At 44.5% G+C, this 27,325-nt stretch overlaps 1 protein-coding gene across 2 annotated transcripts in view; it reads left to right on the plus strand.

Annotated features, from left to right (window-relative positions):
* SYNDIG1 (synapse differentiation inducing 1) overlaps positions 1-27,325 on the plus strand; it is a 164,915-nt gene that overhangs the window by 57,314 nt on the left and 80,276 nt on the right. For both annotated transcript variants that reach the window (XM_012745532.2, XM_012745534.2), the window contains exon 2: positions 6,152-6,707. In XM_012745532.2, the coding sequence (XP_012600986.1) occupies positions 6,228-6,707 (480 nt within the window). In that variant the 5' untranslated portion in view covers positions 6,152-6,227. The remainder of the gene's footprint in view (positions 1-6,151; positions 6,708-27,325) is intronic.

The following is a 27,325-nucleotide window of genomic DNA, read 5'->3' on the forward strand; positions in this document are numbered from 1 at the left end:
CGCAACACCACTACATCGGGGCGGGAGGGGGCGCAAGGGGCCCTCCCTCCACCCTGCTACAGCTCTTCATTAGGGTTCACTGTGGCGGTTTTCTCCTTCTCCTCCCGGGACTTCTCCTCTGCCTTGGGGGCTGCTCATAACTATTTTCCAGTGAACCCTTCGAAGCAGTTTCTGGTAAATCCTCTTTAACCTCAGCAGCAGCTGGAGTCAGGGGCCCGCACCGCTTTCACCTCATCCTGGATGAGCCCAGACGCTAGTTAGCGCTCAGCCCGCTCCTCCCACACTCCCCTGCAGGAGAGGCCCGGCCCAGTGCGTCAGGGCCACCCGCTCGCCCTGTGCCCGCTCCTGCGTGCGCCGCATGAGTGCCATGTGTCCGGCCGGTCAGCAGCTCTCCCAGGGCCTTTCAGAGACAGCCCCAGCCTGGACTGCCATCACCGGTGTCCTCTCGGCCGAGCCTGCCCAGCCCGGTGAGCAGAGCTGGACGCACAGCCTGGCCGAGTGGTTGTACCCCAGGTGAGCGAGTGAGAGCCTGCCACCTGTGTCCCAACAGGAGCCCCGTCACTCACGCCGAGGGACTGGTGGTGCGGAGCCCGGCACAGGCCAGCATGCTGCCCCTGCCGCTGCATCCCTCCAGGGGACTCTGTTGTTGGAGCTGCTGACTGTGGAATCTGCACAACTTGTTCTTCATGACTTGTTTCTAAGCAAATGGAAAACCCAAAGCCCTGGGGCTTTCTTGGGCCCTGTTACCCCAGTGGTTCCTGCTGGGCACCAGCCCTTCCCACCGCCCCAAAGCCAGCTGGGCAATAGAGGATGATGCCATCTGACCATTGCCAGATTGCCAGTGTCTGCAGTGCTTCTCCTTGTTCCATTTCCCACGCTGTTCACAGCCCCATCTGCCTAAACTGCCTCTGTGATTGTCACCACCACCCAGAGCTTCCCTCGGCGTGCCCACTGCTTACCAAAGCAAGCGTTTTATCCCTACACTGGGCTTCGAGAGTCCCCAAGTAAGGCCCCACCCGCTCCTCACTTGGTCTCCCCAGCCCCCGCCTGCCTCCCAAACACCACCTGCGCACCTCCTGCCTGGCTGCCTCGGTTCAGTGCGCCCCCTGCCTGGAATGTCTCTCACACATCTTCACCTATTGATTTCTTAAAAATCTCGGTATTACAGAACATTTCAAACGTACATGAAAGCAGAGAGAATGGTATAATGGACCATATGCCCCCGCCAGCCAACGCGGATAGTCAGCCACGGCCAATCTTCCCTTCCTTCCTGTACAGATGATTTGTGAATAAGTCCCAGACATTGCATCATTTTATTTTATTTTATTTTTTGTAAATACTTTGGTATGAATCTCTAAAAATCCCTTCTTTTTTGTGTTTTAGTTTAATTTAATATAATTGAGGGGTTTCCCCCCATATTTTATTGTATTAGCATAAAATTTATCATCTTCACTATTTTCAAGTGCACAGTTCAGTGGTTAAGTACATTCATATGTTGTACAACCATCACCATTGTCTATCTGTATAACCATTTTCATTCTATACCCGTTAAACAATAGCTCCTCATCCCTCTCCACCCCCTGGAAAACACCATTCTACTGTCTGTCTCTGATTTGGACTACTCTACGTACCTCATACTGGTGGAATCATACAGTATTTGTCTTTTGGGACTGGCTTATTTTATTTAGCATGATGTCCTTAAGGTTCAAACGTATTGTAGCATATGCCAGGATTTCCTTCCTTTTGAAGATTGAATCATATTTCATTGTATGTCTAGAGTACATTTTGCTTATCTATTCATCCATAGACAGATATTTAATTATTATGAATAATGCTGCTGTGAACTTCTCTCTTTTCAAGACCCTGTTTTCAGTTCCTTTTGGTATGTATCCATAAGTGGAATTGATAAGTGGAATTGCTGGACCATATAGTAATTCTATTTTTAATTAGTTGAGGAACTGCCATACTGTTTTCCACAATGGCTGCACCATTTTACATTCCCACCAACAGTGCACATGGTTTCCAATTTCTTCACATCCCCACCAACACTTGTTATTTTCTTCTTTTTTTTTTAATAGTAGCCATCCTAATGGGTATGAGGTAGCATCTCCTTGTAGTTTTGATTTGCATTTCCCTGATGATCAGTGATGTTGGGCATCTTTTCATGTGCTTATTGGCCATTTGTATATCTTCTTTGAAGAAATGTCTATTCAAGTCCTTTGCCCATTTTTGAATAAGATTGTTTATTTTATTGTTGAGTTTTAGGAGTTCTATATATATCTTCGATATTAATTCCTTGTCAGATATATGATTTGCAAATATTTTCTCCCATTCTGTGGGTTGCATTTTTACCCTATTTATACTGTCTTTCAATGTACAAAATTTTAAAAATTTTCATGAAGTCAAATTTCTTTTTTCTTTTGTTGCTTGTACCTTTGGTGTCACATCCAAGAAACCACTGGCAAATCCAAAGTTGTGAAAATTTACCCTATGTTTTCTACTAAGAGTTTTATGGTTTTATGTCTTACATTTAGGTGACTGATCCATTTGGGGTTAGTAATTCTAAATGGTCTTAGATAAGGGTTCAACTTCATTTTTTTCTGCATGTGGATAGCCAATTTCCTTGCACTGTTGAAAAGACTGTCCTTTTCCCATTGAATGGTCTTGGCATCCTTGTCAAAAAACACCTGCTCATATATGCAAGAGTTTATTTCTGGATCCTCTGTTCTGTTCCATTGGTCTATATATCTGTCTTCATGCCAATACTACACTATTTTGATTACTGTAGCACTGTAGTAAATTTTGACACTAGGAAGTGTAAATATTCCAGCTTTGTTCTTGTTTCAAGATTGTTTAGTCTACCCTGGGCTATGTGATATTTCATATGAATATTAGGTTAGGTTTTCCCATTTTTGCAAAAAGCATCATTGAGATTTTGCTAGGGAGTGCATCAAATCTATAGATTACTTTGGGTTGGGTAGTACTGACATCTTAACAATATTAAGGCTCCCAATCCATGAATATGGGATGTCTTTCCATTTATTCATGTATTCTATAACTTCTTCCAGCAGTGTTTTAAAGCTTTAATTGTACAAGTCTTCCACCTCCTTGGTTAAATTAATTCCTAAGTATTTTATTCTTTTTGATACTATTGTAAATAGAATTTACTATTGTAAATAGAATACTATTGTAAATAGAATATTGGTTTTATAATTTTCTTTTTAAATTGTTCATTGTTAGTATATAGAAATGCAGCTGATTTTTGTGTATTGACTTTGTAGCTTGCTACTTTGCTAAATTTATTTATTCTAACAAGTTTTTGTGTGTTTGTGTGTGTGTGTGTATAATTTTTAGGGTTTTATACATATAAGAGCATATCATCTGTGAACAGAGATAATTTTACTTCTTCCTTTCCAACTTGGGTGCTTTTAATTTCTTTTTCATGCCTAATTGCTCTGGCTAAAACTTTCAGCACAGTGTTGAACATAAGCAGAAAAAGCGGGCCATTGCCTTGTTCTTGATCTTGGAAAAAAAGCTTTCGGCCTTTCACCATTAGGTATAAGGTTAACTATGACATTTTCAAATATGGCTTTTATTATGTTGAGGTAGTGTCCTTCTATTTTAAGATTCTTTAGTGTTTTTATCATGAAAGGGTTTTGAATTTTCTTAGGCTTTTTCTGCATCAACTGAGGTGCTATTTTTTGTCCTTCATTCTGGTGTTAATGTGGTATAGTACGTGATTGATTTTCATAATTTGAAGCTTCCATGCCTTCCAGAAACAAATTATACTTGGTCATGGTGTATAATTCTATTAATATGCTGCTGCATTCTGTTTGCTAGTGTTTTTTTGAAGATTTTTACATCAGTGTCCAACAGGGATATTGGCCCTTAGTTTTCTTTTCATGTAGTGTCCTTGGCTGGCTTCAGTATCAGGGTAATGCTGGCCTCATAGAATGCGTTAGGAAGTGTTCCCTCCTCTTCAATTTTTTAAAAAGAAGTTTGAAAAGGATTGATATTAGTTCTTCTTTAAGTTTTTGCTAGAATTCACCGGTGAAGCCATTTTGTGGAAACGCTCTAATTCCTTAAAAGCCCAAGACTCTTGGGCTAAGAGATACAAATTACAGAGCTAAAAGGGACCTTAAAGCTTTTCTTGCTCAGCTATTACTCACAAGCAACTTGCCCACAATTACATACAGGACGTTCCAAAAGTCTCCATACATAGGAAAAAATAACAAACTCATTTTATACTATATTATATTTTACATTTTTAATATTTTTATATTTCTTCCCATTTTCCCCTATGTATGTTGACTTTGGGGACATCCTGTATTTAGTAGCAAAACTAGGGCTAAATCCCTGGCCTCCTGACTTAGTACAGTGCTCTTTATGCCTTGACAGTCTCCAAGTAAAGAAAAATATGTTTTTATACAATATAAAATTTTTACAGAAGGTGTTGCTTCCTGTCTTTTCTTTTACATTCCCTTGGTTTTCTTGTCCACCAGGTGTTCACCCAAACTCATGGGTAGGTATGTATGTCACTCACCAGGAGGGTTCTTAGAGGAGTGACACAGAAAGAAGCCAAGGGAGGGAGGATTAACTGGGGATGAGAATGCAGTGCCATGGAGTCCCTGCTTCATGCTATCACCCCTCTGCCACCACCATCAATAAGGAGGCACGTGTGGCATGAGTGCCCACTGGTGCACTTCAACCTGCTTCCTCTGCTGAACTCAAAACACAGACTCCAAGGCCCCACCAAGAGGATGACATTGGGGGCTCAGTGGTCGATGCAGCCCAAAAAGAGTTTTGTCAAGGGAAGGCAGCATCCTAGACATAGCAGAGACTGTTTAAGCAGAAATAAAGGATCAAATTAGAGATTTTTTTCTTTGTAGCCACTGGTTCTGAACATCAGAAAAATACAAAAAAGAAAAAAAAAAACCCTCATGAAAGTATCTTTTACAAAGGGCATTGGAAGAACAGTAAGGCTGTGTTGGGGTGAGACTCCAGAGTGTGCAGGTGCAAAGCCAGGTGGATAATCCGAGAGGCAGTGTCACGGGAGCCCATCTCTCTCCTCCGATCAGTTTCGTCTCTGAGCTGATGAACTCAGGCTCAGGAAAAGGATGTCGGCAGGTAGGAGTGGGTACAGGCAAGGAAATGAGCCCCTAGGAATTATGAAGTTAAAGACAATACATATGACAGGTCTGTCTGTGTTGAAAGAGATGTGGAAGAATGCTGCAATGACAAAAATAAAGTTCCACTAACCTCAACTCCTTTCATTCATAATCGTAATTTATGATATTCAAAGTTGGAACAATTCACTTCAATAAGCAAAATAATTCACTTCTTATTCTTTAAGAATGCAAATTATTTGATATGTTTATTTGAACCTGAAGAAAGTGTAGTAAATAATCACCTGTAAAATGGAGCTAACTTGCTCGGCAGGCCACAGCTGGCCCTGCGCACTCTAGCACAGCCCCTCCAGCTTTCGTGTGCAGACGATTGGCGGGGGTGTTAACATGCAGATTCTGATGCAGTCGGTGCAGGTGGGACTAGATTCTGCATTTCTGACAAGCGCCCAGGTGGTCCTCAGCGTTGCCCTGGGGGCAGGCTGTAGAGCACCCAGAGAGCCCTAAGCTGTGTCTGTCTCCAGGTGCCTTGCTGTGGGATTCACATTTGAGACCTGACAGCTCAAGGGGATCATCGCTAATTAGGGATTATTCTGATCACATAATTTCCTGCTTGAATGAGTAGCTCCGTACCTGGGAAGAGTCAGTCTCAGCTCACGGACCTGCAGTCTCATTTCCCTGTGGGTGAGTCGGATGCTGATGTGATTCTGTTCACCCCTGGGCTTCAGGGTGGCTGCTGGCAATCAGGGTCCTCTGGGGCTGCAATGCATCCAATTCCTGTAGAGCGTCCTTCTTTGGGAAGCAGGAGCTCTATGACACGCAGGTAATAAATTGCTGGCTTACTCTGGCTGGCCACCCCGACGGCCTTTTTAAAATTCACAGAATAGGTAGGACTGTGCGTCACCTGACTCCCCTGGCTGTTGTGCATCTTGGTTGACTGGTACGACCCGAAACAATTCAGGCCTGGATGATTAGCTTTTTTTCCAAGTGTGATTTTCTTGTCTCATCTCTATTTCCTCCTCCTCCAGGAGAAATGGGCCCCATGAGGCCAGTGTGACTTACGAGTCCAGCCCGCCAGCCTGAGCCCAGCCCGGGAGGAGGACCATGGATGGCATCATTGAACAGAAGAGCGTGCTGGTGCACAGTAAAATCAGCGATGCTGGCAAGAGGAACGGCTTAATTAACACCAGGAGCTTCATGGCTGAGAGCAGGGATGGTCTGGTGTCCGTTTACCCAGCCCCCCAGTACCAGAGCCACCGGGTGGTGGCCAGCGCAGTGCCAGCTGTCCTGGACAGCAGCAGGAGTGAGCCGGTGCAGCAGCTTCTGGACCCCAACACCCTGCAGCAGTCGGTGCAGCCCCACTCCCGGCCCAACATCTTCCTGTACTCGGAGGGCCTGCTGCGCTCCTGGGGCGAGGGCGTGGCCGCCGACTGCTGCGAGACCACCTTCATCGAGGACCGGTCCCCCACCAAAGACAGCCTGGAGTACCCCGACGGGAAGTTCATCGACCTCTCGGCTGACGACATCAAAATCCACACCCTGTCCTATGACGTGGAAGAGGAGGAGGAGTTCCAGGAGTTGGAGGTCAGCGGCCTTCTGGGAGAGGGCGGTGGGGATTCCGGGGCTGGGGGGACAACTCATGAGTGCCCGGTGACAGTTGGGGAAGGAAACTGGTGTGCGTTGGGAATGAAGCCGAAGGCGTTCTTGGTGCCCCTCCCTGCTGAATGTTTGTGGAGGTGGAGCAGAGGAGGAAGATTAGACGGACAGCGTCAGAGGGGCCTGCAGGTGGCTGCACTGGCGGGCCAGCTGGGGGTCCCTGCTGTCCATCACCCTGTGAGAGGGAGAGGCCGTGGACAAACGTGAGCAAGATGAGAGGGACGCCGATCCCAGAGGCTGGAAATGTGTGTGTGTGGGACGGTTTGGGAAGAATGTCTGCTGTCACGTGTGGACTCCTTGATTGTGCATTCCAAAGTTTCTACTGAGAGGTTGTAGGTTTCTTGGTAGAGCTAAACCTTGCTGGAAGAAATAGTCTAAAGGGAAGAGGCGTGAAATTGCTAGATGAATCATTTCTTCAGTGGACTGGCCAGCAGGTTAGGGCATTTGAACTGCATTCCCAGAAACGTGCATATTGGACATGCTGTGACAGGGCACAGCAGTTGCCGAGTGTGCGGCAGTGTGTCCCTTCAGAGCGGCACCTGGCCAGAGGGGAGAGCCGCTGCTCAGGGGATCAGTGAGGAGGCAGCCGCCCGCCGCACAGCCACCCCACTGCAGTGAGGGTAGAAGGTGCTGCCCCAGGACGGAGCTGCAGAGGGGCGGGCCAGCCCTTCTGTCACTGCAGTAGGGCAGGAAACTGCAGAGTGGTTCTGACCTCCACGAGGCCCTGTGGTCAAAGGGAAGGGCTGAGGCCTGGCACGGTGGCTCACGCCTGTAATCCTAGCACTCTGGGAGGTGGGCAGATCGTTTGAGTTCAGGAGTCCGAAACCAGCCTGAGCAAGAGTGAGACCCCGTCTCTACTATAAATAGAAAGAAATTAATTGGCCAACTAATATATATAGAAAAAATTAGCCGGGCATGGTGGCGCATGCCTGTAGTCTCAGCTACTCAGGAGGCTGAGGCAGCAGGATCGCTTGAGCCCAGGAGTTTGAGGTTGCTGTGAGCGAGGCTGACGCCATGGCACTCTAGCCTGGGCAACAAAGCGAGACTCTGTCTCCAAAAAATAACAAAACAAAAAACAAAGGGAAGGGCTGTTATCTCTGGCTACGTGGGGAGAACATTTTTGTAGGTGGTGGAGAGGAGATGTTCAGAGCAGAGGATCCAGGGTCCTGGGGAGGAGGCGGGCCGCAAGCAGGGGTCCTGGAGGCCTGGCCTTTCGGAAGTCAGCTTGCACTTGCCTGAGAGAGAAGAGGGACAGGGGGGAAATGAGGGGTTCCTGTTGGCTGAGGTCAGCACAGGGGGGGAGTTGGGGCAAGGAGACCAGCGGGTCAGGCCTGGAGATGCCAGTGAGGACCCGGCACAGCTGCAGGGAGACGCTGTGGTCCGGAGGGAGATTCAGAAATGGTGAACTCGGATGTCGGAGCAGCACCAGCCAGTGGAGCCCGACTGGGACTGGCAGGGGGTGGGGAGTTGCTGTCACGGAAAAGGCCCCGGACCTGTGACACCCAGACGTCCGAGGAGGCCCTCACAACCCAGATGGCACCTGTGAGGGGTGCGTACTTATGCTCTGGCTGGGGGGAGCGGGAGGGTGCTTTGGCTTCTGTTCTGAAGCCTCTGTTAAATGTCCACTGTTTTCCGGGATCTGAGGGTTTTGGGAAAGCAGAAGTACAAATGCTGGCTGACCTGTACGAAGTTAGGGAGGCAGGTGCATGAAAATACATTTTTAGCCTCACACGTTAGTTATGAGGACTAAATGCCCAGTTTGTCCTGAAAGCATCCAAAAGAGGGGATGGGGCTCCGAGCTCTATGCGGAGGGTCAGAAGTTCTTTGCAGAGGCAGGACCCCACCCCACTGCATCTTGAGAATGAGGGAAGGAGGCTTGTGGGCGGTGGCAGGAGAACTCCAGTCCAGGAGGACATGGGGCCACAGAGGCAGCCGACCTGGGAACTCTGTAGGGAACGGTAACTGGTTAGAAATGCTATGACCCCCGCCCCGCCCCGTAGATGGCGGATGGGGTAGGGGAGACATGACCGAGAGGGAAACGGGATCCTATCGCTGAGGACCTCTTGAGCCACCTAAGGGAGACGGGACGTAGGCAGGGTCACAGGACCCCAGTGAAAGAGTCAGGAAGGTGCCTGAAGGAGGGTTAGCACCTTGGAGGGCCCAAGCCTCGCTGGACCTGCTGTCCATTCCAGTCCAGCACGGCGTGGGCTGTGCTGCTAGACATGCTGAATGGATTTGTTAGGGTATCTGAGAGTCAGAACGCTCCCTAATTTAATTCACAAGACAATCCAGAGTGAGCAGGGCGTTACATGGAAGAATTGGGAACTGCGGGCAACAGGCCTTGACGACGGGAATCATGGAGGGGTTTCAGGCGGGAGGGCTGTGGTCAAACCTGTGTCTTTAGAAGCTGCTCTGGCCATAGGTGGGATGGAAATGGAGAGGAGATGGAGGCAGGAGAGAGACATGGGGCTAAGACCTCACTCGGTGCACCTCCTACCCCCACTGGGGGCCTGTCAGATGAGATCAGGACAACATTAGAAGGGGGACATAACACCTAAAAGGTGAAATTTGCTATTGATTGGAGATGAGGAGAGAAGAGTGGCAACGAAGGAGGCAGAGGTGTCCCCAGGCCCCCAGGTGGCCAAACTGGCCGGCAGAGGATTTTCAGCTTTGTTGTGGGTTTTTGGAAAATCAGTTCCAGTATATAATAAGCTCCAGCAATAGAAGGCTTGGGGCAGTAACTAGATTGAAAAAGAGATTCTGGATGTCTCCATCATTCCTTTCCCACTGTGTAGGTTTTATCCCCCTCATTATACTCCACACTTTCCTTGACTAGCTACACTGTGTCAGGGTCAGTGGGACATGACCAGGTCATCAGCATGTCTTCTTGGTCCTCAGTTAACTTCCCTCCTGTTGCTGTACAATGGACTGTACTCAAAAGAATTCTGTTACTCTTTCTTTGAGACTTGCATGGGTTTCTGATGAAGCTTGCACATAAACACAACCAATATTTAAATGCAATTTTTTTATTCCTAGTATGTCTGAACATTTACATTTTTGACAATTACTGAATCTATTTCATTGCAACAACTTTTCACATAATGACCTCAGCAGGGAAATGCAGGTTTTTGCAGTTCTGCAAAGGTCTGAAATCTGCTCAGAACAATACCTTAAATTAAAGTTAGGAGGTAGTGGAGGTAGAGACAGACTTGTCTATCCTGGTGGGTCCACGGCTTTGACAGATGGTGTAGACTTCCAGGGAGGTGGGCTCTCCCACCCAATCTTGTTCCTCTGTGCTAGCAACAGCAGCGGTAGCACAGCAGAAACAATTCTTTTAATAATACAGCAGCAGGAATATTTATTTATAATAATAGAACCTATTCTGTATTCATATTTTTATAGTGACTTTTGATTATAATAGTAAGATAGAGCATATTGGCATTTATACTTTGGCCAGAAGAGGTACTTCCCAGTAACATTGATGGAACAGCAAGTTGTTTAAAAAACAAGCTACTTCTTAGGCACTTGGTGAGACTTTCTGGTGGACATCCAAGGAGCTCACCACACCAAGAAATGGCACCTCCCACAGCATCTGAGGAGCAGAGAAAAAGACACAATGATGTGGCTGCTGTCATTCCTACAATGCTATTTAGGACACCAGTGGAAGATTTCAAGGGATCACCAGGAGTGGTTAATTTGGTCCTTTAGGAATTCTATGAAAACAAAAGATATTTTCTCAGAAACATTCTTACAGTATTGCTATGGTGGTTTTTATTCTATTTTTTTTTTTTTTTTTGTAAATGAAGAAAAACTAATGACTGACTAGAAGTATCATTGTACAAAAAGTAACTGTTCTATGGTTTATTCTTTTTTCCATTCTAATAAATAATAAAGGAGCATGTATCAGTCAGCATTTGCTACATAACAAATTACCCCAAATCAGAGGTTTTAATACAACAACTCTTTATTTAGCTCAGGATTCTGGGGGCCACCAAGTGGTGTTGGGCTCAGTCGGTGCTTGTTCTGCTGGCCTCACCTGGGCTCAGCATTTGTCCATAGTTAGCTGCCGATGGGTGAGGCAGCCCTGCTAGAGGGTGTTGGCTAGTTGTTGGCTGCAGTGACAGAGGTGACTGCATTGCCCAATGGGCTGTCCCAGGCTTCGTCATACAGCAGCTGTGCTAGGGACCCCAAGAGCAGCAGAGAGGGTGAGTCCCACTGTATAAGGGCATTTCAAGTCTTGGCCTGTGTCCTGCATGTTATTGTCTTATTGCCTAAGCAAGTCGCAGGGCCAAGGCCAGAGCCAGTGTGGAAGGGACTACTTAGGGGCAAGCGACAGCAAGTTGGGTACCAATACTACTACCATAGAGCAAAAAAGCGTAGACTCTGGCATAATTTTTTTAAAAGATCATCTAATTGGGCAGAGTGACAACAGCCATGATTGTATTATTACTGAAACAAAAACAGTAAATATTGATCTGGAACATTTTCCAGAAGGCAGTTCCACTTCAGAAAAGGAGGGAAAAAAACGTGATTTTAATGTCTTTAGGAATTCTACAGCTTCACTTGGTCTGTAGCAAATCGATACTGTTTCCTGAACCACCCTGGTTAGGAGCAGGCCCCTCTCGCTGGAGCTCCTGTCTGCTGGGTGGCCCGGCCAGCCCTGCCCCATCACACCGCCAGGGGAGCCTCATCCCCGGCATTTAAGCAGAACTGCCAGATCCACAGAGGCTTGCTCACCTGGCACGCATCTTCGCAAGAGCATATGGAGTTTTCAGTTTGCCTTGGCGGTTGTGGTGGTAACATGAACAGGTTCTGTAGCTAAGTTTGAGAATATTTATGGAAGGGCCTCAAGTGTTCAGCAGGTGTTGATGATTTGTCCTGCTCCACCTTAAGTCACGAACGGAGCGGGTTGTGGCTTGATACCAGGCAGGGGCATCTAAGGGGACCTTTGAGGGCTCTGCAGGAGCACAGAGGTGACACTCATTATCTCGTGTTACTGTGCCCAGTGTGACTACACAGGCACCCACTGTGTAGGGGTGCCTGCCTGCAGGACGCTCTGGGTGGTGATAATGGGGCCTGCTGTACCGTGGCCCAGGGCCTTCTCTCTGGTATGACCACTGCTTCATCCAGTTCCCAGCCAGGAGCTAAAAACTGCAGCCTCCAGGAACACCAACAGCGGGGAGCCTCCTCTCCTTTTCACACAAATCAACTCGAACAGAGAGATTTCGGGGACAAATAATAAAGCAGTTCTCAAAATACACAATTTGAGTTTAAGGCTATGGAATCAAGTGGCTGGAGTCTGCACCGGCGAGGCCTGACAGCCCTCCTGCTGTCAGAGATGATGACCAGGTGTGGAAAGGCACACTATTTCCCGATTACTGTGACAATGCAAAACCGTTTAGACCTAGAGCACATGGGCTGTCATCTCTGGGAAACAGTGCCCACGAGGGCCGAGCCTGTCCTTCGCTGAAGGAAGAAAGGGGGAGGGAAACCTGTGTTACGGAGCACCTTCTCTGCTGGGCGCTCCGTGTGCATTCTGCCGTCTATCTGATCCTCAGGACGCTGGGGACAGGTGATGTCACTGTCCTCTTCCTGCATGGGGGGACTGAAGCTCGGGCTGTTTCCAAGATCACACAGTTGGCTTTGCTGGCAGCCCTTGAATCTGAGACAGGCCCGCTGACTTTAGACTCTTGTCTCCTAATGACAATGCAGTTCTTCCTGCATTAGGGGAAAAATTACAGTCCACAAACAGAACCCAGAGAGACGGGGCTAGGATCATCCCAGGCCACTTGACCTCTGTGAATGCTCAGCTGGGACCTTGGAGTCTGTCTTCCCATTTACAAACTTGAAACCTGTTGGAGGACATAGAATCTTATAACCACAATGTAGCACTAACATGTGCCTCATTGATAAATATGGAAAAAGGAATGTGTGTGTGTGCGGGTATGTGTGTGTGGCGGACTCTCTACATTTGAAGAAAACTCAAAAACATGAATGAGACAGAAGTAGAGAACAATGGACCCAAAGGAAAGAATTCAGAAAGTAGTAGACAGCATTTTGAAAATTATTTTTAGTATTTCCAGAGAAATTTGGGGGGCTGATTTGGGTTGGGAGTATTTTTTGGTTTTTTGTTTGTTTGTTTGTTCATCTCATTGCAGTGGCTTGAATCTCTAATACAATGTTGAGTAGAAGTGGAAAGAGTCAGTGAACATCTTTATTTTGCTCCCAATCGTGGGGAAACATTCAGGCTTCCATGAATAAGGATGTTGTCAGCTATGGTGTTTTGTAGACACTCTTATTTAAGTATAGAATGTTCCCTGTATTCACTGCTTTATTGAACAGTTTGCTTTTAATAAAAAATGGGTGTTTAATTTGTCAGATGGCTTTTTTCTATTTCTATTTGGTTATCATGTGATGTATATATATATATGTGTGTGTATATATATATATATATGTCCTTTATTCTTTTGTCCTTTAATTATATATGTATTACATTAACTGCTTTGCAGATATTAAACCATCCTTGCATTTGGGGATAAATCCCACTTTGTAATGGCATGCAGTCTTCTTTAAATGTTGCTGAGTTTGATTTTCTAGTAATTTGCTAAGGATTTTTATGTCTGTGTCCATGTGAGATATTGGTCTATGGTTTCTCTTCTTTGTGATGTCTTTTTCTGGCCTTGGTATCAGGGTAATAATGGCTTCATAGTGAGACAGAGAACTAGCAGGTACTGCATTAGGGACTGCTTTGGGCAATGCTTTGGGCATTGCTGCAGCATTGCCTTACTGAGTCAGGAAGACTTAAAGTTTCCAATTGCCCAGATCAAAACAGAGGGAGGCAGGGCAAGTTCCAACCGGTTAGAACCAAGATGGTGGATGAACACTGCCCCTTATGAATGTGCCTCCCTTTGTTTAGCCTATAATTAAACCGTTGCTTAAATAGAAAGGCAATAGAAACCACGAGGTGGTTCTCTTCTGCAGAGACAGCTAGCCTCTACTTTGTGGAGTAGATTTTCTATAGTTCCTGAATAAATCTCATTTTCACCATATACTGTTGTCTCATTTCTCAACTCTTTCTTGCACAAAGGCAGGGACCCACTTAGACCCACTTTTTCTGTGTCAGTTGAGTAAGTTAGGAACTGTTCCCCCTGCTATTTTCTGAATGGTCCTGTGTGGTATTGGTATGATTTATTTTGAAGCATTTGTTAGAAGTTACCAGTGAAGCCATCTGGGCCTGAGCTCTTCTTTGTGGGAAGATTTTCAATTACTGAACTAATTATGTTCCTTTAGTGTCGTAAGTCTGTGGTTTTAAAGAAAATCTGAAGGTGTTTCTTTATTCTTGACTCAGTTTTAGTAATTTGTGACCATCTTATCCAAATTATCTAAATTTTTGGCATAAAATTGTCCATAATATTCTGTTTAAATCCTTTTACTTTCTGTATGGTTGGTAATAATGTCTCCTCTTTCCTGCCTAATTTTGGTAATTTGAACTTTTCTATTTCTTCTTTGGTTAGTCTAGCTAAAAGTTTATCAATTTTGTTGATCTTTTCAAATAGTTGACTTCTGGGTCCATTGATGTATTTTTTTCCCATTGTTTTTTCAGTTTTCAATTTCATTAATTTTTACTCAGCTATTTGATATTCTTCCATTTCCTTTTGCTTAAATTTGCTCTTCTTTATCTAACTTCTTCAGGTGGGAACTTGGATTCAGGTTTGTTTCTTTCATGATATATGTGTTCAAAGTTGTAACTTTCTCTCAGATACTGTTTAACTGTGTCCTGTAAATTTTGATATGTTGTGTTTTCATTTTCATTTAGTTCAAAGTATTTTTTATATCCATTGCAATTACTTATTTTACTAATGAGTTCTTTATTAATGTGTTGTTTAATTTCCAGATATTCAGGGATTTCCCACATTTTCCTGTCATTTATTCCTAATTAAATCTCATTACAGATGAAGGACATATACATATTTTGTATTATTTATCTTTTACATTGATTGACACTTGATAGTGGCCTAGTATGTGATCTGTCATGTGGGAAGAATGAGTATTCTTCTATCATGTGAAGTGTTTTATAGGTGTTCGTTAGAACGGGCCAGGGTGGTTAATCGTGCTGTGCGTGTCTTCTGTCCTTGCTCTTTATCTGCCTAGTTGTTCAGTCAATAGTGGAATATTAGAAATACTCTCTTTTGTGGAATTGTGTCTATTTCCCCTTTCAATTTTGTTAGTTCTTCATATAATTTTGGATTCCACTATTGCGTGTACATTTATAATTGTTATATCTTGCAAACCTTTTTGTTATGACGTTTCCCTCCTGTGTCTAATACTATTTCTTATCTAAAGGTCCATTTGGTCTGATATTAATATAGTTGCTATACTTTCTTATTATTACTATTTGCATAATATATCATTTTCTATCTTTTTGCTTAGAATTTATTTTTGTCTCTGAATTTAAAGTGTGTCTCTTGTAGAAAGTACATAGTTGAATCTTGTTTTTTTTTTAAATTAAGTCTTATAGTCTCTGTCTTTTAATTGAAGCATTTAGTCCATTTGCATTAATGTAGTTTTTGATATGGTTGGAATTACATCTGCCATTTTGATTTTTATTTTCTACCTGTTTCTTGGTTTTGTTGTTATTGTTTCTATTTCTTCTTATTGACTCTTTCTATGTTAAATGAATATGTTTAGGGTACTGTTTTAATTTCCCTGTTGGTATTTTACTATATTTTTTGTTATTTTCTCCGTAGTGTCTCTGCAGATTACAATAAGGATCTTAATTTATTCAGTTTACTTGAAATTAGAACTAAATTTATTCTAGTAAAGATAGATATAGAAACTATGCTCCAATATAGCTCCATTTTCTCTTTCTTTTTTTGCTCATATTGTCATATATATATTTCATACATATGTTATCAATCCAACAATACTGTTATAATTATTGACTTATATAATTGTCTTTTAAGAATTATAAGAAAACAAGAGAAAAATATACTTATATAGCAGTATATAGTTACCCTCCCTCTTATTTACGGTTTCCAGTGTTCTCTCTCTCTTCCTGTGAATTCAAATTACCATCTGATGTTGTTCACTTTCAGCCTGAAGACTTCTTTACTGTTTCTTGTAAGACAAGTCTGCCAGGAACAGATTCTCTTAGTCTTTATTTGCTGAGAATGTTTTTGTTTTGCCCTTATTGGTTTTGTTGGACATAGAGTACTTGTTCGACAGTTGTTTTGTTCACTTTGAATGCCTCACTTTGTTGCCTCCTAGCCTGTATTGTTTCTGCTTCTTAGAAAAAGTTAGGTATCAATTGTATTGATATTTTCCTGACCAAGATAAGTCTTTTTTTCCCCTCCTCTTGTTTCTTTCAAGATTGTCATTGTCTTTAAACAATGTGATTGATATGTCTTGGTGCGGGCCTTTTAGTATTTTTTTCTATTTGGGGTTCATCGATCTCCTTGAATGTGCAGATATTTTCATTCATATTTGGGAAGCTTTGGACCATTATTTCTTCAACATTTTTTTTTCCTTTTCTCTCCTTTCCTTCTTGAACTACCGATGCAAATACATTGGTATGCTTAACATTGCACAGATATTTTGTTTGTTCAGTTTTCTTTAACATTTTTCTTTCTGTTCTTCAGGTTGGATAATTGAGCTGTCTTTCAGATATGCAGTCATGGCAAATCTGCTGTTGAGACCATTTTGTCAATTTCCATTTCAGATTATACTTTCAATTCTATAATTTCTGTCCAGTTAGTTTTTATGGTTTCTGTGCCTTTATTGAAATTATTTTGAATCACTGTCATTGTGTTTTCCTTTTGTTGTCAAATATGGTTTAGTCTGTAAACATATTTGTAGCAACGTATTAAAGTCTTTTTCTGCTAAATCCAACATCTGTGTCCACTCAGAGTAAGACAGTTTCTATTGACTACTTTTTTTGGTGAGTATTGGTGATACATTCCTGTTTTTTCACTTGGCTTATATTTTTTGTTGTGTATAAAAACTAGATCAGACATTTTTAATATATTGTAACAACTTGGGATTCTGATTTTTTTTTTCTCTGAGGTCATTATGATTGTTACAGAGTCTTTCATTGTTGTTGATGTTGTTGTTTGGGTTTTTTATTTTATTTTGTTTTTGGCTTTTTGGTGACTTATCTGGACTAAATATGTAGACTCTTTCTCCTCTATGGTATTCAGCCCCTGATGGAGCTCCTTAGTTTAGTTTTGTTTTGTTTTTAACCCTTTTTTTATTGTTAAGCCTGACTTCCTGGGTCTACATGGCTTAGAGGACAGCCAGTTAGTTGTTGGTCAGAGGCTGAGCTCAAATAGTAGATTAATTTTCCATTCTCTGCCAACAGATTGGTTTGTGGTTTGGGGAATGCATTCGAAGTTCGGGCAGTTTTCACGTCTGCTCCCCCTCCTATTGTCCATCTGGATCTCTCCTGCCTTCTCTGTTCATTTTTGCTGCCACCAGGTCACTCAGGGATGTGAGGAGAGCTTACCCAGCCCTTCTGTGGTTCTCTCATTTCTGGGGGATCCCTGTTAAATTCCTGGCTATACTCTAGTTTGATCCACCCAGGACTGTAGTCTTAGGCTAGGAGAGCTGCAAACTGTTCCCGTTTGTAGCAGGCCATGGGTTTTCCACCCTCTGTCCCCGATCAGTTCAGCCTCTTCCATTAGTGAAGCCCTTCCTGTCCATGGATAGCCCATCCTAGTGGCAGTACTTCATGGCCAAGCTGCTGGGCAGCTTGGAGCAGCCCAGGACAAGAATATCACAGACGCTCACTCTTCTTACTTGAAATTCAGCAGTTTTTCATAAACATTTTTTCATGTATAGTTGGCCATTAATCAGTTTGAGAGCCTGGATATGGCTGTTTTTGACAATTTTGTCCAGTTCTTCCTTTAGGACAGGATTTGCCTACTTCCTAACTGCCCTACGAGGAGTCTTGCCAGGATATTACCTGAAGTGATGGACATGCATTTCCCAGTACACACTAGATATGGACAGAGAATATGTTGATTCCCACAGATGGCTTGGGGTTAAGAATTTTAATCAAATTAATTATCTGTAAATAATATATATATATTTGCATATGGCATTAGAAAATGAAATTACTCACTTCCCTCTCTTGGAACAGTCTGTAAATAGAGAAATATACTTAGATATCCCAATTTTCTTCAGATCTATGTGTGGATCACTCACATAAGGAAATCAGTTTTACCTCTTTTTACATATATCTTATTTTGTGTTGCCCAAACTACAGCAAACACTTTATTATGTGAAGAGCCACTGCTTGAATAACATTGGCTTCTCTAGAAATCTTCTTTAGAAATTTATTCTCATGAATTAAATATTTGTCACCACTGAGGACATGCCAAATACTCAGTTTCCAAAGAACAATTCAAAAATATTTTGTGAAATATGAACATGACCATGATTGGCCTGGTAGAATGACTTCTAATGTTTTCATTTTCTGCGTGGACTATAACTTGCATTGAAAGGTATAACTTAAGGCAGGTTTCTCAAAAAATAAAAATTGGCGTCTTTACAGTATCATCTTACCTGTTCTCATCGTGTTCATGTAAAAGGCTCTGGCGTGTGCAGTATGGTCGCTGGATGGGAAGGGGACAGTGGCTGATGAGTCCACAGTACAGCCCATTCTTCATATTCGTTTCAAGTGCTTTTTGATGAGTAAAGGGGTGAGGGCATCGAAGCAAATGTGTATGCTAAAAAAACAAAAGCATTTTTAATTCTTCAAACTTGTTGTAGCTTCTATGCCACCAGTCAAAATTGCAGGTGACTGCCTTAATAAAGGGAACCATTGCCAGAGAATCGAATCTTTTGTCATTGTAAGGCTATAATTACTGTAATGGAATCTGGCTTTCCTATATTTACACGTAGCTGTGAGCTAAATACTTTCTGACATGGGCACTGGTGACAAACATAGTTTGAATAACAATGAAGAGAAGGCCCACAACTTTGAGGAATCTCTTCCATGCTCTGTTTTGAAGAAATACTAGTAAAATTTTTTTTTTTTTTGAGACAGAGTCTCACTTTGTTGCCCAGGCTAGAGTGAGTGCTGTGGCGTCAGCCTGGCTCACAGCAACCTCAATCTCCTGGGCTCAGCGATCCTACTGCCTCAGCCTCCCGAGTAGCTGGGACTACAGGCATGCGCCACCATGCCCGGCTAATGTTTTGTATATATATATATTTTAGTTGGTCAATTAATTTCTTTCTATTTTTGGTAGAGACGGGGTCTCGCTCAGGCTGGTTTCGAACTCCTGACCTTGAGCGATCCGCCCGCCTCAGCCTCCCAAAGTGCTAGGATTACAGGCGTGAGCCACCGCGCCCGGCAAGAAATACTAGTTAAATTTTGATTCTAACTCAAATTGTAGTTTAATAAAGTCTCCCCAAACTTGGCCGAAGGCCCTCTTGCCTCAAGTAATACATACTTAAACAAAATTCAATACAAATAAAAAGGAACCTTTGGAGTCTCCTGTAGATTTGCTCAATGGCTTATTAAAACATCTCTCTCTTCATGGGTCTGCCACTGTCTTTAGCAATTTGGTAGCTCTGTAATACGTGTATAAAGCATATTTCTTCAAAGCTTAGCCTAAGGCATTGGGAATTCCGTGCTACTTGATCAATGTTGATTAAAAAAAAATCATCTCCTACTTATCATATTATATTGCAAGAAAAAATATGATAAATATTAAAATTAAAAAGAAGGAACACACTTTTTGAATTCAAGATGTTAGTGATGATGACGTATCACTTTAAAGGTGTAATGGGAAACAAAGTCTTCACAGTACAATCCAGTTCCAGTATCTAGTGATCATGCCACTGGGAACGATGACAGATGTATCCTTAAAATCCAAAGATGAGCCCAACTTGTATTTTAACCAATATTCTTCATTTTTTCTCTGTAGGAAATCGCTTCACAGTATTTCCTAGAAACATTTAAGAACCCACATCAGAAACACAGGTGGTTTGGGGTGCATGATGAAGCTTGCATAGAAAGAAGCTGTAGTAAGTGGTAGCCACACTGATTTCATGACTCTCAGTGTGCTAAGGTTTTACAAAGTTAGATTTCCAGAACAGTAAAAGGGGCATTTTGTTTGTTCAAGAGTATGTTTCTGTTGATATCACTAGAAGGGTGAGGGATACTCTGTCCTTGAGGATCAAGAACTACACAGGGATCTTCAGTGGAACCTGGTAAAATGGTACAGGCGATCAGTGCTTCTGTTCATTGAGAGGAGAGAAACATGGATGGGGGTAAGAGGGAGGCCCTCGTTGGGTGATTCCTGTCTGGGCTCATCTTTAGGGAAGAATGTTGTCATTCATTCTCAAGCAGAGAAATGACGAATAACTGCTACCTGGGCCTTCCTAGGAGTTGGACCTGGCTGAAGATCTCAGGAAAAAAAAAAGCCATTTTCTTCCTGGATAATGAAATTCACGCTGTGTCCCACGTATCAGTCCTCAGTGGAACGCTAGACTGTGTTATGTAAAATGGCCTCTGTCCAGTTTAAGAAACTAAATCTTCAGAACAAGAGGTGCATGCTGTTGTTCAGTGGTGTTAATCGAAAAACGTCCCCTTGGTGTGGTTAAAGTAAATCTTTAGTAAGTTTTTATTGTACCTCAAACTCATTTGTAGGCAAAAAGTAAGCCAGCCTACAGTGGTGCCATATGTTAGAGGACAAATAATTAGAAATCTCACCTTTGGAAAGGTGAGAACCACCAGGGATATGGTGGAAGCTTGTGTCCCCATAAAACAAATAGAATATGTGAAGGAAGAGAACATCCCTCAGAGTTAAAAGGAGTATATTTAGAAACAGAGCACATAGCTCAGAATCTTATAACCTTACGTAAGACATTACCCATAGAGGCCTAGGCTGTAAAATATAGATTCAAGAATGATTCAGCAGAGACAACAGTGGTGCTTCAAGGAGGCCCAGTTGGGGGGCGGGTAGGGACCAGATGGGACACCTGTACCTCTCGGTCCAGTCACAGAAGGCAGCCGACCTCTGCAGTCTGCTCACTGCTCTGCAGGCCCAGGCCGGTGGAACGTGGGTGTGCCCCAGTGTGGTAGGTTGTATGGGTTTCACTCTCATGCTTCCTCTAGAAAGTAGAGGAGCAGGCAAGCCACTGGGCTCAGTTAGTCAGTTGTGTCTCTTTCTGTAGCACTTTTGCCGTTTCAAACTCCCATCAGGTAGCAGATCTCCAAACAGTTCCATAAAACCCAGACTCCCTGAGGGTGACCCCAGGGACACTGCAGCCTCTTTCAACTTCTCAACCACCATGTGGGCTTGGTCACCACAGGGCCTTCCATATGTCTGGAATGTTCTTTCCTGTGCCCTTTGCTTGGCTGGCTTCTTGTCACCATCCAGGTCTCCATTTAAATACCTTTATTTATGTGTTTATTTATGTGTTCATTTATTTGCTTATGTTCTGCTTTGTCTGACACATCTGTCTTGGGCCACATTTCCCAGAAGCAGACACTGGCATGAGCACTCAGGAGCAAGGGGTTTGCTAAGAACACGCTCCCAGGGTGGACCAGCAAGTGAGCAAGGGATGAGTTCAGGCAGAGTGTCACAGAGGGGACCTCAGCCTCATCTTGCCAGAGAGTATAGGTTGTGGCCATGATGGCCCACAGCCATCTGCAGGCCCTCTGCAGCCATCAGGAGCTGTACAGGTTGTAATTCACAGGTGGTAGTTCACAGGTACAGGTAGGTTATAGATAATAATTCACAGGTGGTAGTTCACAGGTACAGATAGGTCACAGGTGATTCACAGGTACAGGTAGGTCACAGGTGGTAATTCGCAGGTACAGGTATGTCACAGGGAAGTGAGGGACAGAGACATAAACTCCTAGATACGTCTTCACTTCTTAGCCCAGAGCTTGGCAGGCACACAGTAGGCACATAATTAATATTTGTGCCAATTAATCTAAGGAATAAATGAAACTATCAGAGAACTCTAAGCTAAATTTCATAAGTTTTTTCTTTTAATGGAAATGAAGCCAAACTATGTGTGAGTGCCCCAGCACCTTGAGAGTCTTCTCAGAATCTTAGGTGACCTTGACTTTGTTCAGTAAAGTGCTTTAAAAAGTCACCTATGTCAACCAGGTGCGGTGGCTCACGCCTGTAATCCTAGCACTCTGGGAGGCCGAGGTGGGTGGATTGCTCAGGGTCAGGAGTTTGAAACCAGCCTGAGTAAGAGCAAGACCCCGTCTCAACTAAAAATAGAAAGAACTTAATTGGCCAACTGAAAATATGTAGAAAAAATTAGCTGGGCATGGTGGCGCGTGCCTGTAGTCCCAGCTGCCCGGGAGGCTGAGGCAGGAGGATTGCTTGAGCCCAGGAGTTTGAGGTTGCTGTGAGTGAGGCGGACGCCATGGCACTCACTCTAGCCTGGGCAACAGAGTGAGACTCTGTCTAAAAAAAAAAAAAAAAAGTCACCTATGTCCAATGCAAGAAGCAGTAATGGAACTCAGGCCTCCTGGTGCACAGCTGGCTCCTCAGGGCCTTGGCAGTAGCCCCTGTGTGTCTCCTTGTCTCGGGGTAACAGGGTCAACGACGCATTTTAAATTGCTCCCAGAAACATCCCGCACTGCGCTGAAACCCACAGAAGATTGTGTTTTCCACAAACCACAAAACAAAGACAGACTCCACGTAAGGGGTAAAAAGAAAGCAGGACGTGAATATTATGAATGCACGCCGTTGGTATTTTATTAACAAAAGAAATTCCCCAGTCATTCTAGCCAGAGAGCTCCTTTGTGAGCTGAGAAGTGGGAAGAGCAGGAGATGAGCTGGAGCAGCCGGGAGGGGTGGAGGGTGGTGGCCGGGTGAGCACCGCTCTCTCCCGGGCCTGCCCTTGGCCAGAGCCCGCATGTTCAGCCTGCTGGCCGTGTCCTCCTTGGCTCTCTTTTTAAACACATTGATGTATCGGGTACACCCCAAACCAATTAGGTCAAGATCTCTGGGGTCAGTATTTTTCTTAAAGCCCTGCAGGTGATTCTGGTTTAAGAACCGTGGGTCTAGGCCAGGCGTCCTCAAACTACGGCCCGCGGGTCACATGCAGCCCCCCGAGAACATTTATCCGGCCTGCCAGGTGTTTTTGCTGTCACTGCCTGTCCTGCTTAGCAGCCCACTGGTCCCGGGCCCACAGTGCGCATGTGTAGAATGTGCACTGCGCCCTCCAACGGCCCTCCAACTGTCCGAGGGACAGTGAACTGGCCCCCTGTTTAAAAAGTTTGAGGACCCCTGGGGGCGGTAGTGCCGTGATCTTGATCGAGACCAGCTGTTCTGAAGCGGTCGGCTTGTTGTATAAAGAGCTAGGCCTGTTCTGAATCGATTTGGATGCAGTCACCAACCCTTGCACCCTTCCCTAAGGAAGTCCCTAAGCTCATGGTGCTCACCAGAAAGTTAACAGCCCCACAAGTCCCAGAGGTCAAAGCCAGACCAAACCCACCTGTTTGACTAACTCAGGGACTCCTGGATTAACGTGGCCCTAAGCCTTTTTGTTTCAAAATGCCACTTATGGTGACTTCCCAAAGCAGTGTGTCACTGAGCAGACTTTGGGAAACACTCCTGGCCTCGGCGTTCACAAGCCGGCGGTTGGATGCTGGAGGGGAGGAGGGAGCAAAGCGCCGGGTGACAGCTGCACTCGTGACCCTGGAAGGACCTTGCCTCGTGTCACAGGAGCAAAGCCAGAGCATGTCCACATGTGTGCAGGCTTGCGCCCCCGTCACATGGAGAAGACTGTCCTGTCTTCGGGCACCGGGCAGGGCCTGAGGCAGCTAACCATCCCAGCGCCGGTGCAGCCCGGAACTCAGAACAGAGGACAGAGGACACAGTGAACAGCTGGTCCAGTAGTTGGCAGTCCTCCTCCTCCATGTCATTTGTTTGCTGAAGGGGAGGGAGGCTTGACAGAAAGGTGGGGGGACTGTCCCTGAAGTGCCGTGGGGGAGAGACTCTCAGGGCAAAGGCACCGTCCCCAGACCCCTCGCCAGCGCCTCTCCTGAGTCCCTCGAGCCTCAGCATGCACAGGCGTCACCTGCCCTGGGTAAAGTACAGGTGCAGTGGCAGGCAGGCGCCAGAGCCTGCGTTCCTCACAGCTGCCAAGGGACCACTCCCTGGCCAGGGAGGACACGGACCCTCCCCACGAGGGGTCCAGAAGGCGTGTTCATCCTCCACTTCAGGGACAGAGGGGTGTGAGACTGAGCTTTTCTGGGAGAGTTGTTCTCTGGTGACATGGCTCTGCCCCTCATGGCCCCTTGGAAACCTGGAGGGCCACACCTGCCCTCCTCTGAGGACAGCCCTTACAGGCTAAGAGAACTCTCACGTCCACACTTCCCGCACAAGGGCGCCTTGCCCCGGACGACACACTCCCAACCTCTCCACTCTCCCCCACGGGACAGCATCCTGCTCTCCTTTCCATCCCAGTGGCTCTGGATCCCTCTTGAAATGAGTCCAGAGATGCTCTGACCTGTGCGAGCAGAGTGGAGCCTCCTGCCTCCTCCTTTCTGGGCACTTCCGCGTGATCTCAGCCTCGGAGCACTGCCCCTCCCCCTCCTCTGTGGTCTCCCTGGTGGCCAGGCTCCTTCCACAGTGGGAGGCGGGGCAGGGAGCCACACCCACTTCCTGCTGGCGGGGAGGTTGTTGGGTATAAAGCAGGCTTGCAATCTCTGCACCATGTCTGTGCTTCTAGAAATGCAGCAACTGGTCCGGTTTTATGGAAGAAGGAGGTGAGATCCTTGCACAGCAGCTGCTGGAGACATGTGCTTTATTTTTGCTCCGGGCAGTGACCTAGAAGAAATAAATGTGCTCATAAAAGGGACTTGGTTCTTTTCTTGGTGAACAGAATGGGCCATTTGTTCCAGCTGGAATTGTCCCCTTGTAACAGCCCCATCTGCCTGTCATTAGCCTGGCTGGGGGAGAGGCCGGAGGGCATCAGAGTCCCACGCTGGTGGTCTCGGGAAGCTGTCTCAGTAGTGGCAACCACTGACCCACCCATTTCCATTCCTTCCTCGCAACACATGGAGCCAACCTGGCCATGCCAGATTTCAGTATCTGGGCGATGAGAACCCAAGATGAAGATGAAGGTCTTCCAGGAGAGTTTTTAAGAGCCTCCAGACAATGAGACGGTGCATGTACTGTCCCGATCATTTCCATGGATCGGAAGCAAGAAATGGGATTTTCAACGCATGACAAATAAGAAATTCCTGTTTTCCCACAAACATTCAAAATGTGCTATCAGGGGTCACAGGCAAAAGGTAGTCACAAGCATTCGGTGTAACAATAAAAGGTGAAAAAGACATTGGCAGCATTTTCTTGCAATCCTCCTTCAGAAGGTTCACTTCAGTGTAAGCGTGTTCACCTGAACAGAAGGTGGTCCTGTACCCCTTCTTCCTTAGAGATGTCATGAGTCACCACCTCCACTCATGCACTGGGGTTCTCTGAGGTGGTGCAGGTCCGCAACTACTTCTGAAGACCTGAGTGGCTTTGCAGGGCGTGGCAGAATTCACCTTTGCTCGCTTGTCACAAACCTATCCGTCAGGCGATGGAAAGTGCATGCGTCCTGCAAGAACCCACCTATTTCAAGTGACATGGTACCTATTGGTGCCAGAAATATAACCTAGATAAATTATCATTCAGGAGCTGCTGAAATTTCTGCAACCTGACAACTATTCCCCTTCCTTACCTCTAACTATGATTTGACCACAGGGGGAGAATTTCTATATGGAGCAAAAAGAAAGGCAAGGAGAAAATATTTGACATTCAAACATTCAGGCAGTATGTGACAAGAGAGTGATGCATGTGTCCATTTCTAATGCTTTTCCTAGCTGGGAGGTGTTGCCATCCTTATTTTACAGATGAGGAATCTGAGATTCTAGCCAGTGGTTTTCCATCTTAAAAATCACGTATGAAACTTAGAACCACAAATAAAATCACTTGTAAAGTTTCTGGTGCCCAGAGCATCAGAGACTGGGCATCAGGAGGCTTGAAGTGAGTCCCCAGGTACAGCCCACCCAAGGACATTGGTGACTTGCCTAAGGGTGTCACAGTTAGGAAGGGACAGACTAAACCTTAACTCCAAATCTGCAATTGTGACTAATCTGTATCTTAAGGTCACGTTGATCCAAATTATCTAAATCAGAACCAAGAACCCCCAGGTTTCTATTAAAAACCAATTCTGTAAATTTTACACCAGAAAAAAGTGCAAACCACTATGAAACCCTGTTAATGATGTGCATGCTGAGGGTTTTAGGGGCGTGTACTGATGTCTGCAACTCACTTGGAAATGCATCCAGGAAGGTAAGAGGAAGTGATGGGTGGACAGGAGGATGAACAGATGGGCAGATAATGATAAAGTCAGTGTGGTCAAGATGCCAATAGTAGCATCTAAGAGATGGATACATGAGCATTTGCCATATAATTGTTTTAATGGTTCTGTGTGTTTTATCTCTTTGAAGTGTGTGTTAATGCAAGGAATAAAACAGGTGTCATCTCTGCACCATTTATTGACTAACCTATTTTAATCTATTGTTTCAAAGTTATCATGCACCGATTCCAGTGTTGTATCTTATGATATTATAGAGTTTATAAGGACAGGCGAAGGTATTCTTCTAGTGGAGTTAATTTATTGAACAAATGTATAGCAATACTGTCTTAAAAAAGAAATGGACCATCACATTTAAATGGAAAGTACATAACATTGAAACTTTTAGAAGAAAACATAGAAAATCTCTGTAACCTAGGGTTAGGTGAAGAGTTCTTCGATACATCAAAAATACAATTCACAAAAGAAAGAATAGATAAATTTGACTTTATTAAAATTAAGACCTTTTGCTCTGCCAAAGATACTGTCAAGTTGATGAAAAGATAAGTACAGACTGGGAGAAAAATATTTATAAATCACATATCTGACAAAGAATTTGTATCTAGCATATGTTGGGGGAAAAAAACCTCTAAACTCAATTGTGAGAAATTAAATAATCTGGTTAAAAAATGGGCAAAAGATTTGAATAGACCCTTCATCAGAAAGAATATGTAAATGGAAAATAAGCACACACAAATATATTTTACATCAGTTATCAGGGAAATGCAGAATAAAGCCATGATTAGATACCACTACATACCTGAGAATGGCCAAAATCCAAAAACGGACAGTACCGAGCACTGGTGGGGGTGCAGGGCGGCCAGGACTATCCTGTGCTGCTGATGGGAATGGAACATGGAACAGCCGCTCTGGAGAACAGTTTGTCTGTTTCTTATACAGTTAAACAGGCACCACATGACCAACAATCCCATGCCTGGGTATTTACTCTCAGGAAATAAAACTCTACATTCAAAAATCTATATGTATGTGTCCATAGCACTTATTTTTAATAACCAAAACTGGAAATGCTAATGCCCTTCATGTGTGGATGTGTAGATAACACATCACGGTACTTCCTTACCACAAAATATCACTGAAGCAAAAGGGGAGTGAACTATTGATACATCCAGCAGCCTGAATGAACCCCAATGGGAGTGTGCCGAGTG

Source organism: Microcebus murinus, chromosome 16 (genome assembly GCF_040939455.1).
Source record: "Microcebus murinus isolate Inina chromosome 16, M.murinus_Inina_mat1.0, whole genome shotgun sequence".
In the NCBI taxonomy this organism is placed as follows: Eukaryota; Metazoa; Chordata; class Mammalia; order Primates; family Cheirogaleidae; genus Microcebus; species Microcebus murinus.